We start from the raw sequence: 15,657 nt of genomic DNA on the forward strand, positions 1-15,657 counted from the left end.
AAGCTTGTGCAGAGTAGAAACACCAGCACGGAGCAGCTGGGCCGAAGGGCCTGTTTCACTCTGTCAATTCATTACAATATCAAAAGCTACATCCTTATTACATCATTTCATAGCTACATCTTAATGTTCTTTGCATTGGCAGCAGAGTTGAATTTGTCAACAGTAATTCAATAGCCCACGTGTGAGACCTTACTGAAGTAATGAAGCTCATTTACGGTAATCCTGTGAGTGCTGTACTCAGCTTTCACTGGAGAAATTCATTCCAATGAGATCATTGTGGGAGTAACCAAGTCAATCCAGAATTTGGGGTCAGTGTGTTAGTGTCAGTCAGGTTTCTGTGTACTATTTGAAGCCACACCAGTCAGCAGACTGAATCTGGTAACAGGATTCCAAAAAGCTACCCTCCCATCTGTTTTAGTTTTATTCTCGGCCTCACCAATTCAACAGCTCACTGTGAAGGCAGCGGCTGAGAGCATTCTGATATATTCTGGATAAAGTCGCAATCCACTCTACAACTCTCAGAGCTTAAAGTTCACCAACAGATCCCACAGCAGGGGTGGTTGATGTAGGCACCCAGTGAAATGATCCAGTGATCACAGTGCACACTGCATCATTAGCATCGTGTAAGACACAACTGTAAAATGGAGGCCTGATGTGGAGGTGCCAAAGGGACTGCACAAAGTTAAAAATCACACAACACCAGGTTATAGTCCAATAGGTTTATTTGGAAGCACTAGCTTTCAGAGCACTGCTCCTTCATCAGGTGATTGTGGGGTGCTCCACTAAAATGGAGCAGAAATTAAAATTAGAATGTGTTACCTTGAGAGGTTACAGTGATCAGACCTTCACACCGATAGGTCCTGGGAAATTACAGGCCGCTGTAAAATCCTACAGTCAGCCAATGTAGCAGCTTAGTCCCGATGCCCTTTCCCTTTCCCCGCAAATATTTCCTTTTCAAGTATCCAGTGAGTCCCAGAAATAAGAATCCAACAAACAGGAGCATTAATCAGCCATTCAGCCCATCATATGTGGCACGCCTCTCGCCAAGATCATGGCTGATCTTTCCAAGGCCTCAATTTCTCTTTTCTGCCAGTACTTCATTCCCCTCCACTCTTTTCAAAACTCCCCCTACCTCATCTTTAAATTTTTCCAGTGATTTAGCCCCCACAATGATTTGGTCCTTGAATATTTTAGTGATGGGGTTAATTGGTCAAAATTCTAAAAGGTCCCAGGGTTTAGCAGAAAAGGAAAATTGAGGTCGCAATTGGAACATGATCTTACTGAATGGTAGACCAGGCTGAATGGCTGAATGGCCTAGATCAGCTCCTAATTCAGAGTCATGAATCTCTCGCATTAAATCAGGGAGGCAATGGCCCAGTTGTATTATTGCTGGACTGTTAATCCAGAGACTCAGATAATATTATGGGGATCCAGGTTCAAATCCCACCATGGCAGATGGTGAATTTGAATTCAATAAATATCTGGAATTAAGAGTCTAATGAGAACCATGAATTGAGTATCGGAAAAATTATATCCATCTGGTTCACTAATGTCTTTTATACAGAAGGAAACTGCCACCCTGACCTGGTTTGTCCTATGTGAATAAAAAAAGGCAGTCAGCAGCCTAGATTAACTTTTAAAATTATGCCTGCTATGTCAACAACACCATCTTATCTGAGATGCAGAAATTTGCAAAACTGAAATCTGATCCAGTAAGAGAAAATGTGTCGAAGAGACAGATCAGCAGATACATGGAAAGGTGAACTGTTTCTCTGTCCATGGCGTTTTAAATTCAGTCATGGGATCTGGGCATCATTGGCTAGTGCAGAATTTATTACCCATCCCTAATTGCCCAGAGGGCAGTTAAGAGTCATCCACATTGCTGTGGGTCTGGAGTCACATATAAGCCAGACTGCATAACGATGGCAGCTACCTTCCTTGAAGATTGCCTCCTGAATTACTGAATGTTTCCAGCACTTTCTATTTTCTTATTTTATAAGATTTTATTTGTAGACGGATAATATGGAATTAAAATATTGAGAAGACAATTAGGTCATAAATGACACACATTTATTAAATAACAAATAAATGCAACATTTCCAAAAAACACATTAATTTCATTTTCAGCATTCCCAACCACTGCTGCAAAAACAGTAACCCCTTTAATACTCACACACCATGTTACTCAGCTCTGACAACTGATCACAGAACACTGAACCAGCCAACTTCCTGGTGGTTACACAGTCTACATCAGTAACACCTTTTAGCAGCATTCATAAATAGCAACATTAACAAAAAAATGTGATTCATTTTATAAAAGGAAAGTGATTTCTGAACTCATATGTGCAACAATCAGTGTATTTTTTTTGTGCTGTAGAAACAATGTTTATCATAATTCACAATTTTAATCCTGGATCTGAAACATTTAATGGAATTAAAACACAAAGACCAGTGATGGTCATAAAATATAGCTTTTTTCATTTCAAAACTATTTTCTCTTCTCTGCTGGACTAGAGAGAAACTCTTCAGACTCCCCATGTGTCCAAGCGTTTTTAAAGGAACCTTCTATTTTACTTTCTCTTACATGTCAATTCCACACTTGGACACACATTAAGAACAGATGAAGTGTTCTTGGAGAAGAGGGTCTCAATTTGTAAGTCTGTTTGAAGAATAGTCTAGAACTGTGAATTAATCTCTCAGTCCTTCCCCGTTAGTGTCCAGCTTATACGCTAAAACCATTTCCCAGTTTGTGATGTGAAATCTTTTCAGCACCATTTCAGAAACACAGTGCAGTCAAACAGGTTTCGGACAACTTGTCGATAATTGTTATTGTAGTTAAAATATAGTGAGTAACATTTTCATTCTTTTTCCTAACTTTAATCCAGTGTCCGTTCAGGTTAAAGTCTGCGGCCGAACAGGAAGCTGACATGCTTCGCAGTGTTGGAAGGTACACTGTGCCTGCAGGTACCTCAAACCCATCCAGATCAATTCTACAGAGAGGGAATAAAAAAGAAATCATTTTTAAAACAGGGCAAAGCTTTATTCATAGATCTCAAAAATCACTTCCTCCTCTTCATTTCAATTTTTACTCCTGAAGATGCCTCACTTGCACCTCCCTCCTCTCCACTTTGAGAATCCAAGCTTTGTATGAGAGGTTAAACAGCATTATTTAAATAGGAAAAGTATTGTAACTAACCTCATTGTGTCCCCCTTAACAGTCAATATCCCACATTTAGCAGCATGTGCCAAATAAATAACTAGGAGACAGAATCCCAGTCAGTCACCTTCACCCTATTTCAGGGTCAATTCATCCCACTTATAGATTTTACAATATTCAGGCCATTCAGCCCAACTGGTCTGTTCTGTTGTTTATACCCCCCTTGTGACTCCTCCTATTCTGCACTACCCCACTCTGACAGCATGCCCTTCTATTCCTATCTCCCTCAGGTGTTGATCCAGCTTCTCCTTAACTTCACCAATGCCATTTCCACCCTTCTGTTCAATATTCTTAATGATGTAACACTTCTAATTTGTTCACAGTGCGTTTGTAAATTGGGATTTTAAAGCAGAGGAAAATTGATTTGGTTTCATTTTTGTTCTGATCAATTATTTCTTTTAAGAAAAGAGAAAAGGTCAGAAATTAGTTTTGAACAGTGAGTTTGAGTAACTTCCAAGAAAGCATCTGACTTGAGTTAACGGTCTTGATCAGCTATCTGGGCAGTTAATGCTGCAGGCTATAGAAGTCAAACTTCTATGACATCGAAAAACAGAGAGCTAGAACTATTAGTAGGTGGTGTTCAGAAAGAGAGAAATCTTCCTAGCTGAAGGTCTGTTTGCAAAAGTCTCCAAGCTTCAGAACTGAGAAGATTAATTTCAGCAAGAAATCTTACAGTGAAGATAGAAGTGATCGTTCACTGGGATTGCCTGTCTGTTAAGGATGCCACTGGGAGAAGAGCTGAATAATTCTTTTTGATATTTATGTTAAGATTTTTCTTCTATGGACGAATAGATTTGTGTTGTTTTGTTAAAGAGGCAGCCAGTAATGGTAACTAAATTGAAAAAATAAACATGATCTACCAAGCTAGGCTTCACTCTGGGATCTGACTTGTCCAGTATTACCATCAGCTGGGATCATAACAACGGCAAGTGAATGTGACTGGTTGGGATAATGTTTAATCTCCATTCCTAACTGCCTTCTCCAGTTCAATCAAAATGAGCAATAAATTCCAGTATATTCAACAACACCATCAGCCAATTAACATAGTTTTTTTTAGAAACTATCTCACCTCTAACTCAAACCCACAACCAAGAGCTCAGATCAAAAACTTAAACTGATACGTTCACTATCATAGCAAGGGGGTTCTGGGTGTTAGCTTAGTTGGGGTTCAGATTAACTCTTGCAGGGTATTGTTCACCCTATCCCCATAACAACATCACAGCATAAACCATGGCCCAGCAATTCTTCAAACGACTGACAATGCTTACCAGAGGAGGAGAAGAAAAAGAGGAGAGAACAGATATATGATCCCCAACACTGCTCAGACTGCAATGTCTCAACTCAGCAGAGACCAGGCACCAGTTGTGGAATTTCTAATTGCCTGAATAACCCATCACATTATTACCAAATTTATGAGGTAAAAATAACAAATTCCATTCCAGCTTTATTGTTATCACTATCTAATTACACTGTGATTGTTATTCCATCCATCAACATGCTTCAAGAGAAATAGGATTTGCAACATAAAAGTTGCAGGGCAGTGGGGGGAGAGCAGGGCAGTGGGGGGAGAGCAGGGCTGTGGGATTGCCCTTTCACTAAGTCAACACAAGCTCGATGGTCTGAATGGTCACTTCTTGCACAGTATTATTCTCCAAATGACACCCAGACAAATGCTGGGATCCTCTCATTCTCAATCTTCTCACTAAGGGGAATGCTTGACTCTATCCAGATCACAGCCCCTTGTGATTTTGAAAACCTCTGTCAAATCTCTTGTTAACCTTGTCAAAGGGGAACATTTACAGCTTCCTCAATCTATAACTGAACTTGCTTTAAAAACCTGTTATATATCAAAACTGATGCACTGAAGGGGGCGTATTCAAGGGAGAAGCTGAGGGGTGACACGAAGTCAGGATGATATTTTCCAGGATCACAGATTTGTTAAAGTGCAGAAGGAGGCCATTCAGCCCAATGCCCCTACACTGGCTCTTCAAATGAGCCTCATTACTGAGTGCCCCTCCCCCACCTTGTGTGAGCATAGCCAGCAGAATGGATCGTTTGAGGCAAATGTTGTTTCTGTCCAACTTTTTTACTTTATCACAGGATGTAGGCATCACTAAGACAGAAGTTGTTGTCCATCCCTAATTGCCCTTGATGGGAGTATCTTGCTCAGTCATTTCAGAGGGCAGTTAAGAGCCAACCACATTGCTGGGGGTCTGGAGTTACTTGTAGGCCAGAGCAGGCAAAGACAGCAAATTTCCATCCCCAAAGGATATGAGTGAACAAGATGCAACAAGCAGTATCACGGGCACCGCTACTGATTTTATTTTTCAGAATGATTAATTGAATTTGTATTCCACCTGCTTCAGAACATCACCCAATAACAGCCTCACTTCACTACCATTTATCCCAGATGCTGGCACTTCCTCGAAATGGTTTAGTTTTTGTAAAACATATTAAAACCAGTCACCAACATTTCCAAAGAATGTCAAGCAATCAATGTCTCAACAATCATCACTCTTCATAATCCCTCCCCTTTTTTCCAACCTTTGGAATTGTGCCCGGCATCTTGTTTCTGCCATTAAATTGGTCCTGGACATTCCACCTTCAAAACATTTTCCCTGGACGTGGTTCAACCTGATAGGCGAAAATAGGTTAGTACTTACTCAAGCTAGAGTAGTCATTGCAGTGTCTTCACCTTCACCTCGTGAGTCTTTCCCATCCAGTGGCTTGGAGCTGAGGATTTCAGCTTCTTCACGCCTCTTCTTGTGAGCTTTGTGCTTCCTGCAGAACCGACTGTGGGAAAATCAAGGTCAGAGAAAGTGAAGATGTTACAAACAGACTTCTTGCCATATAACTCAGCAGGTCTCACATCCTTGAATAACTCCATTGGATTTCTAAAGAACCATTTGAATCAAGAAGATAAATGGTACATTAACCTTCACTGCAATGCACAACAATATTAGAGTAAGGAAGTCTTGCGGTAAATTCAATTGGACTTTGGTGAGACTGCATTTGGAGTACGGTCTGTCTCCACCATAAGCACATACTTCTCAAAGAGGGGAAGCAAGAAAAGTTTGGCCAGGTTGATTCCCAAGATGAGAGAGCTGTCCTATAAAGAGAGATTCAGTTGATAGTGCCTGTATTCTGTGGAGTTCAAAAGAACATGAGCTATTCTAACTTAAATACATTAAACTCTTCGAGGCTTGACTGTGTAGTTGCCTGGATGCTTTTCCCCTGGTTGAAGGGTCTAGGTTAGTGATTACACTCTCAGTAAGGGAGTTGGTCATTTAGGATCAAGAGAAGGAGAAATCTCCTCAAACAAAAGTTGTCAATCACTGGGATTCTCTGTGTGGATGCTCAGAGATGAACATATTTTAAACCGAGTTGTAAGAATTATTGGGCACTAATGAAATGTAAGGATGTAGGAATAGGGAGAGAAAATCGAGATGGCATAGATGATTAATCATGATCAGATTAAATGCTGGGACAGGTTCAATGATTCAAATTGTCTATTTCTCACTCCTATTTCATTTATTTCCATTTTTCTTTATAATTCATTCATGGGATGTGGGGGTGACTGGCTGGGCCAGAACTTACTGCCCATCCAAATTTGTCCCTTGCTCGGAGTGGCTTGCGAGGGTCTTTTGAGAGGGGTTATTTAGAGGAAACCACATTGCTGTGGGTCTGGAGTCACATGTAGGCCAGATTGGATAAGAAGGGCAGATTTCCTTCCTAAAGGACATTATTGTAAAAACCCATCGGGTTCACTAATCAATACCGGCTATTTGCTCTATTCAAGTTAAGCTATCTTGTCAATTCCAGATATTTATTGAATTAACGTTTCACTAGCTCTCATGGTGGGATTCAAACTGGTATACCCAAAGCAATAGCCTGGATTATCACTTCAGTGACAACATAACTACCCCCTTTATCCTGTTTGTGTCATTTCAATACGCTACATACAGATAGCATCAGGCTATATACCATAGAATCATCAACAGGATAGCACAGGAGTACATTCCGGCCACTGTTACTGTAACAACTCTTCCCACAAAGAAAATCAAATATTGCTGAAAAAAACTCAGGTGGTCTGGCATCATCTGAGGACAGAAAGCAGAGTTAATGTTTCAGGCCCAGTGACACTTCTTCAGAACAGTCGAGAAAGAGTCACTGGACCTGAAACATTAACTCTGCTTTCTGTCCACAGATGCTGCCAGACCTGCTGAGATTTTCCCAACAATTTCTGAATTCCAGCATCCATAGCTCTTTTTTTCTTCTTTCTAAAAACAATCCAGTCAGTCCTTCTCCCGACTGAAGCATTCATCCAATCGCCATTTGAAGGCTATTATTGTATTCCTGTTTCTCACCCTTTCAGACTTCCAGATCCTACCCACTCTTGTGCAAGAAGACTTTCCCCATATCATCTTTGGTATTTTTTCCCAATCACCTTGAACCTGTGTCCTCTAGCAATCATTTATTCTGCCAATAGAAACACAGTTTCTCTTTTGTTTTCTCTCTCCAACCTTTCACTGTTTCAAACATCTTCCAATCTATTCTTAGTCAACGTGACCCATTCTCTAGTGTCCACCTTGTTGGAAGGAAAACCACTCCAACTTCCCCAGACCACCCTCAGGACAGGACGCAATCTTCCCCATGTTTTTAAAACTTGGAGCTGGGAATGGAGGCTCGCATTTCTAATCAAGGTATTCTCACCTTCGAAGATGTGGACAGGGGAGCCAGAGATGCAATCCCACTTCTATTGGCCTTTCAGTATTGGAAATTGGTATCATTGAGAGAACCCCATCAGCACCGACAAAAGTATCTGGGATCCAAGTTACATTGGTAACCTTTCCCATACATAAACAGGATGTAATGATTCCATTGGGAAGGTTTCTCATGTGATGAAACAAAGAGATCGATTCAAGTGTGTCGCTTTAACACAAGTGTGTCAGAAATAAGAGTGATGAACTTAGAGCATAGATCAGTATTTGGGGCTATGATGTTGTGGCCATAACGGAGACATGGGTTTCAGAAGGGCAGGAATGTTTGCTAGATGTTCCAAGGTTTAGAAGATTTAAAAAGAACAGGGAGAGTGGGGAAAGACGAAGTGGTGTAGCATTGCTAATCAGAGAGTGCATCACAGCTACAGAAACAAACGTTGTTGAGGAGGGTTTGTCTACTGAGTCAGTATGGGTGGGAGTTAGGAACAGCAAGGGAACAGCCACCGCATTGGGGGTTTTCTACAGACCCCCTAATAGCAGTAGGGAGATCGAAGAATTCTTAGGCCAGCAGACTTTGGAAAAATGCAAATGTAGTAGGATTGTTGTTATGGGTGGCTTCAGCTTTCCCAATATTGACTAGAATCTCCTAAGTGCAAATGGTTTGGATGAGCCGTTTTTGTCGGGTGTGTTCAGGAGGGTTTCCTTACTCAGTATGTGGACAGGCTGACGAGGGAGAGGCCATTTTGGATTTGGTGCTCAGCAATAAGCCAGGTCAGGGGTCAGATCTCACTGTGGGAGAACACTTTGGTGACAGTGACCACGACTGCCTCACATTTACCATAGCCTTGGAGAGGGAAAGAAGCAGTTACCAAGGGAAGATATTTAATTGGGGAAAAGGGAATTATGATACTATCAGACAAGAGTTGGGAAGGTAGGGCCGGTCAGGGATAGCGAAGGGAACTTTTGCGTGGAGTATGAGCAGATAGGGAAAGCCCTAAATGAGTTTTTTGCTTCAGTTTTCACTAAGGAAGGGATCTTGATGTGAATGAGAACTTTGAGGAGCTGGGAAACAGGTTTGAAAAGATCAAGATTGATGAAGTTGATATGCAGGAAATTTTGGCAAGTATTAAGATTGATAAGTCCCCGGGGCCAGACCAGATTTATCCCAGGCTGCTCCAGGAATCGAGAGAGGAGGTTGCCAAGCGCTGGCGAAGATTTGTGCTTCCTCACTCTCCACAGGGTTCATACCGGAGGATTGGAGGGAGGCAAATATTGTTCCTCTTTTCAAAAAGGGTAATAGAGAAATCTCTGATAATTACAGACCAGTCAGCCTTATGTCTGTGGTCAGCAAGGTTTTGGAAAGAATTCTGAGGGATAGGATTTACGACTATTTGAAAAAGCACAGTGTGATTAAAGGCAGTCAGCATGGCTTTGTAAGGGGCAGGTCATGCCTCACAAACCTTATTGAGTTCTTTGAGGAGGTGACAAGACAGGTTCACGAAGGGTGAGCAGTGGATGTGGTGTGTATGAACTTCAGCAAGGCATTTGATAGGGTTCCCCATGGTAGGCTCATTCATAATGTCAGAAGGTATGGGATACAGGGAGATTTGGCTATCTGGATTCAGAATTGGTTGGCCGTCAGAAGGCAGAGAGTGATTGTAGATGGAAAGTATTCTGCCTGGAAGACAGTGTTGAGTGGGGCCCTGCAGGGCTCTGTTCTTGGGCCTCTGCTCTTTGTAGTTTTTATAAAATGATGTGGATGAGGAGGTTGAGGGGTGGGTTAGTAAATTTGCAGATGACACAAAGGTTGGAGGGGCCATGATAGAATCGAGGGCTACTGCAGGCTGCAGCGCGACATAGACAGGATGCAGAGCTGGGCTGAGAAATGGCAGATGGAGTTCAACCTGGATAAATGCAAAGTGATGCATTTTGGAAGTGTGGAGGAACAGAGGGATCTTGGTGTTCATGTACATAGATCCCTCAAAGTTGCACCCAAGTGGATAGGGTTGTTAAGAAATCATATGGTGTTTTGGCTTTCATTAACAAGGGAATCGAGTTTAAAAGCTGCGAGGTTTTGCTACAGCTCTACAAGTCCCTGGTGAGACCACACTTGGAATATTGTGTCCAGTTCTGATCACCCCACGGTAGGAAAGATACAAAGAAGGTGCAAAGAAGGTTTACCAGGATGCCAACTGGACTGGAGGGCTTGCCTTACGAAGTGAGGTTGACTAAGCTCGGACTTTTCTCTCTGGAGCGAAGGAGGAAGAGAGGTGACCTGATCGAGGTATACAGGGTAATGACAGGCATGGATAGAGTCCCTAGACAGAGACCTTTCCCCAGGGCAGGATTGACTGCCACAGGAGTCATAGTTTGAAGATATTAGGAGGAAGGTATAATGGAGACGTCAGAGGTAGGTTCTTTACGCAGAGAGTTGTGAATGCATGGAATGTGTTACCAGCGGTGGTGGTGGAAGCAGAGTCATTGGGGACATTTAAGCAACTGCTGGACATGCACATGGACAGCAATGAGTTGAGGAGGGCGTAGGCTACATTATTTTATTTTAGATTAGGAATAATCCTTGGCACAACATCATGGGCTGAAAGGTCTGTTCTGTGCCGTACTTTTCTATGTTCTATGTTCTAAACAATATTTCAAACAAAAGTTACACTCACTCAAACACAGAACAGCACTCTCCTTGACCACACACAGGTCAGTGAGAATGCTAATCACATAGGAACAGGAATGGGCCATTCGGCCCATCAAGTCTGCTCTGCCATTCAACAGGGTCTTGGCTGATCTGATAATCCTCAATTCCACTTTCCTGCATTTTCCCATAAAAATCTTGTTTTCCTTCCAGATTAGAAATCTGTCTCTCTCAGCCTTGAACATACTGAATGACCCAGCCCCAACAGCCCTCTACCGTAAAGAATTCCACTGATTGACCCACCTCAGTGATGAAATTCCTCTTCATCTCGGTCTTAACTGGGTGACCCCTTACTCTGAGATTATCTGGTCCCAGACCCCCCTCCCCCAAAGGGGAAACAGTCTCTCCTCATCTCCCCTGTCAAGTGCCCTAAGAATCCAGTATGTTTCAATAAGGTCACCACTCATTCTTCTAAACTCCGAGTACAGGCCCAACCTACTCAACCTCTCCTCATAGAACAGACCCTCCATCCCCAGGATCAGCAAAGTGAGCCTTCCCTGGGCTGTCTCCTATCTCAGAGCATGGTGCTAGAAAAGCACAGCCGGTCAGACAGTATCCGAGGAGCAGGAGAGATGACATTTCGAAGAATCACGATGAAGAGCTTATGCTCAAAACGTCGACTCTCCTGCTCCTCAGATGCTGCCTGACCGGCTGTGCATTTCCAGCGCCACACTCTTTGACTGATTTCCAGCATCTGCAGGGCTCACTTCCTTCCAGTCTCCTGTCCCAGTATGACAGCTGCGGTCTGACTAATGCTGCGTGTAGTTTTAGCAAAACCTCCATACTTTAATACTCCATTCCCTTGAGATAAAGACCAATATTCCATTTACCTTCATTGTTACCTGAACTTGGAATGCTTGAGTAATAGCAAAGAACTTTCAAAAGGATGATTTAGTAACAAGTAGGGTACAGGATTTGAACATTCATTCACTCACTGTCTCCCCTACAGAGGTACTGCCCAAATTCAGTTACTGAATAAAACAGCTCGGCAGAGCCGTAACTAGAAACATTCAGCAAAAGTGGAGATCACTTGGCCCACTCTGCCTGTGCTAGCTTTTTCAGGACTTGTCCAATCCTTCCCACTACTCTCCTCTGCCCCTGCAGTGCCACAAGTTCCTCCCAGTGAGTGACTGGAATCTAATTCAATGTTAAGTTTTTCCAAATCGAGATCCTCTTATTATCTTAGATTTCACAATAATATCCTGTAATACGGATCTTAAGCTGATAAAACACATCTTACTGCTCATCCCCACAAAGCAAACAAAGTCAGGTTTCGAAATATCAAACAATCCTCACTAATTTCCTTCACATTAGGTTCTTTAAGCTGTAGGGCTTTAGAAAATCACCTTTACATACCTTGCGAACTCTGTTAATGATTATTATGATCTTTCAACATTCCCAGATAATGGGAATTCCAGAACTTTCAAAAGGGAATTTGATAAATACTTGGATGGGAAAGGTTTCCTGGACAATGCAGAAGGAGCAGTAGCAGAGACTCTGGATTGATTATCAAGATGAGGGCGTTCTCAAGTCAGAAGGGCCTAAATTCTCTGTCATTTCTAAAATAACTCTACAAAGGCCGGTCTCCCATCACCGAATCACCCTTTATTTACACACGAAGAGTCCTTGACACTCACCCATCTTCCTCGGAGCCAGCTCTCAGAGTGAACAGAACCTCTGACAATCCTGTTTATATCTGTCAGCCAGGGCTCCCTGATTGAATCAGATTAACAGCCCCAATCAGGGAACTCAGATTCTATGAGGTCCACCTGGCTGACCTCATTACAGTCACTACAGTTAGGAAGAATGAGAGGTGACCATTGAAACAAATAATTCTGAGAGGGTCTGACAAGGCTAATGCTTAGAGGAGCTCCTGGCCCCGCTGGGTATGATTTCAGAAATGGCACCAGCTGATTAGAGACAAGGAGCAATTTCCGCACTGGTGGCAGCTGTGAATCTTTGGAATTCTCTGCTCCAGAGGGTCACTGAAACTCAGGCATCAAACAGAGACTTGGACTTGGAAGAATCAGGGGCTACAGGAATGGATGTTGCAGATTAGCCATGATTGTGTTAAGATGCAAATTCCATACGGCCCAACTCTGCTCCTATAAGAGCATAAGAAATAGGAACTGGAGCAGGCCATTCGGCCCCTTAAGCCTACTCCACCATTCAATAAGATCACAGCTGATCCAACCCTCCTGTCCACTTTCCCATAAATTCCCCGACTGATCAATCTCACCTTTAAAAAAGAACACAAGGACTCTATCCCCCTCCCCCAACTCTCTACAGCAAGGTATCCCAAAGACTCACAAACCTCTAAGAGAAGGAATTCCTTACCTCAGTCTGAAATTAGCACCCCTTTATTCTGAGACTATGCCTTTTGCCATATTTACGTTCTCATCATTGCAATTCCAAAGAGGCTTACCGGGGGACAGTGGGTCAAAATGCCTCCCCTCCATGATGTACTCATCTACAATACGCATGTCTTTTTATACATGAACAACTGTTAGGCAATTCCTCAAGTTTCAACGAGAGACAGATTAAAGTATACCTAACTGCACACAAAAACAGATGACGATTATTGCAATCATGAGCAGCAGAATGGCCAGAACCAGCCCCACGACGATGAACTGATCCCGTTTTCCAGTTCGATAGAATACATCCAAAAATTCACATCGGGAGCCAACATAGCCAAATTTACAGCTGTTGAAAACAAGAGTAAATGGTTCAAATAAACAACCAGATGGTTATTAAACATTTTAATAGGTTGGTGGTCATAAAGTTGTAGAAGTATATAATCTGGCGATTTCAATATAACATTAACTGGACCTGAGAATTCCGCAATTTATGGGCGGCACAGTGGCTAGCCCTGCAGCCTCACAGTGCCAGGGACCCAGGTTCGATTCCCGCCTCGGGCAAATGTCTGTGTGGAGTTTGCACGTTCTCCCCGTGTCTGCGTGGGTTTCCTCTGGGTGCTCTGGTTTCCTCCCACAGTCCAAAGATGTGCAGGTCAGGTGGATTGGCCATGCTAAATTGCCCAGAAGTGTTAGGTGCATTAGTCATAGGGAAATGGGACTGGGTGGGTTGCTATTTGAAGGGTTGGTGTAGACTTGTTGGGCCGAATGGTCTGTTTACACACTGTAGGAAATCTATCTAAAAACTCTGGTCACATTTTCCCACTGACTTACTATGTACCTCCAGTATTTTGCCTCTTGTACTCAGAGGAAAAGCATGAAATAATTCTGTTCTCCTTCCTATCGGAAGGATGTTGTGAAACTTGAAAGGGTTCAGAAAATAATGACAAGGATGTCATCAGGGTTGGAGGATCTGATCTATAGGGAGAGGTTGCATAGGCTGGGGCTGTTTTCCCTGGAGCATCGGGGTAACCTTATAATTTTATAAAATCATGAGGAGCATGGGTAGGATAAATAGACAAGGTATTTTTCCCTGGGGTGGGGGAGTCTAGAATTAGAGGGCATACGTTTAGGGTGAGAGGGGAAAGATATAAGAGAGACCTAAGGGGCAACTTCTTCACGCAGAGGGTGGTGTGTGTATGGAATGAGCTGCCAGAGGAAGTGGTGGAGGCTGGTACAATTACAGCATTTAAAAGGCATCTGGATGGGTATATGAAAAGGAAGGGTTTGGAGGAATATGGATCAGGTGCTGGCAGATGGGACTAGATTGGGTTGGGATATCTGGTCAACATTGATGGACCGAAGGGTCGGTTTCCATGCTGTACATCTCTAATGACTCTATCTCCATCATGTACAAGGACAAGTAAGGAGTGTGAATGAATAGTCTCTGCACATGTCCAGATGAGAGCAGCACCAACATCACTCAAGAAGCTCAACACTATCCCAAACTAAGCAGCCCACTTGAATGGAACTACATTCAACATTCATTCTCCTCACCACAGTGCTGAGTAGCAGCAGTACGTATTAACTTCAAATGCACTGCAGAAATTCACCAGAAATTCAGACAGCACCTTCCAAACCTACAACCTCTACTACGTAGAAGGACAAAGGCAGCAGATGCATGGTAACAAGGCTAGCCCAGAATTAACTGCCCATCCCTAGTTACCCTAGAGAAGTGGTGGTGAGCTTCTTAAACTTCTGCAATTCCTTGTAGTGTAGGGACGTCCCACAATGCCCTTAGAGAGGGAATTCCAGGATTTTGACCCAGTGACACTGAAGGAACAGTGATACATTTCCAAGTCAGGATGGTGGGTGGCTTGGAGGGGAGCTTGCAGGGCACAGTGTTCCCATATATCTGCTGCCCCTTTCCTTTTAGATGGAAGTTAGCACAGATTTGGAAGATAATGTTGAAGGATGCTTCATGAGTTGTAGCAGTGAATCTTGTCGATTATATATACAGCTGCTATTGAGTGCTTGTGCCCACCGTATTTATGTACCATGTCCAGTTGAGTTTCTGATGAATAGTAATCCCAGGCTGTTGACATTGGGGGATTCAGTGATGGTACACACTGCTGCTACCAGTGGTGGAAGGAGTGAGTGTTGGAAGTGATGGATGAGGTACCATCCAATCCAGAGAGAAAGTATTCCATCATCCTCCTGACTTGTGCCTTGTAGATGTGGACAGGCATTGGGGTGTCAGGAGGTGTGTTACTCAGTGCAGGACTCCAAATCTTTGACTTGGTTTTGTAGCCATTGTATTTATATGGCTAATCCACTTCAGTTTCTGGTCAATAGTAAACCCCTGGAGATGGATAATGGGGGATTCCGTGATGGTAACGTCTTAAATGTCAATGGGAGATGGTTGGCTTCTCTCTTATTGGAAATGGTTATTATGTGGCATGCGCATAGCACAAATAGGAAGGTGGCATTATTGCTGGATGGTTAATCCAGAAACCAAGGGAATATTCTGGGCAGAAAATGTGTTGCTGGAAAGCAGCATCCAAGGAGCAGGAAATTCGACGTTTCGGGCACAAGCCCTTCATCAGGAATATTCTGGGCATCCAGGTTCAAATCCTGCCACAGCAGCTGGTGGAATTTGAA

At 42.9% G+C, this 15,657-nt stretch overlaps 1 protein-coding gene across 3 annotated transcripts in view; it reads right to left on the reverse strand.

Moving 5' to 3' along the window:
• Nucleotides 1-2,098: 2,098 nt before the first annotated feature.
• Nucleotides 2,099-15,657, reverse strand: part of LOC132833381 (probetacellulin-like) — a 43,164-nt gene continuing 29,605 nt past the window's right edge. For 2 of the 3 annotated variants that reach the window (XM_060851608.1, XM_060851606.1), the window contains 3 exons: nucleotides 13,199-13,345; nucleotides 5,881-6,010; nucleotides 2,099-2,990 (listed from right to left, as the gene is read on the reverse strand). In XM_060851608.1, the coding sequence (XP_060707591.1) occupies nucleotides 5,881-6,010; nucleotides 13,199-13,345 (277 nt within the window). In that variant the 3' untranslated portion in view covers nucleotides 2,099-2,990. Of the gene's footprint in view, nucleotides 2,991-5,880; nucleotides 6,011-13,193; nucleotides 13,346-15,657 lie in introns of all 3 variants that reach the window. The other variant, XM_060851607.1, reaches the window with a different exon arrangement.

Source organism: Hemiscyllium ocellatum, chromosome 36, assembly GCF_020745735.1.
Source record: "Hemiscyllium ocellatum isolate sHemOce1 chromosome 36, sHemOce1.pat.X.cur, whole genome shotgun sequence".
Taxonomy (NCBI): Eukaryota; Metazoa; Chordata; class Chondrichthyes; order Orectolobiformes; family Hemiscylliidae; genus Hemiscyllium; species Hemiscyllium ocellatum.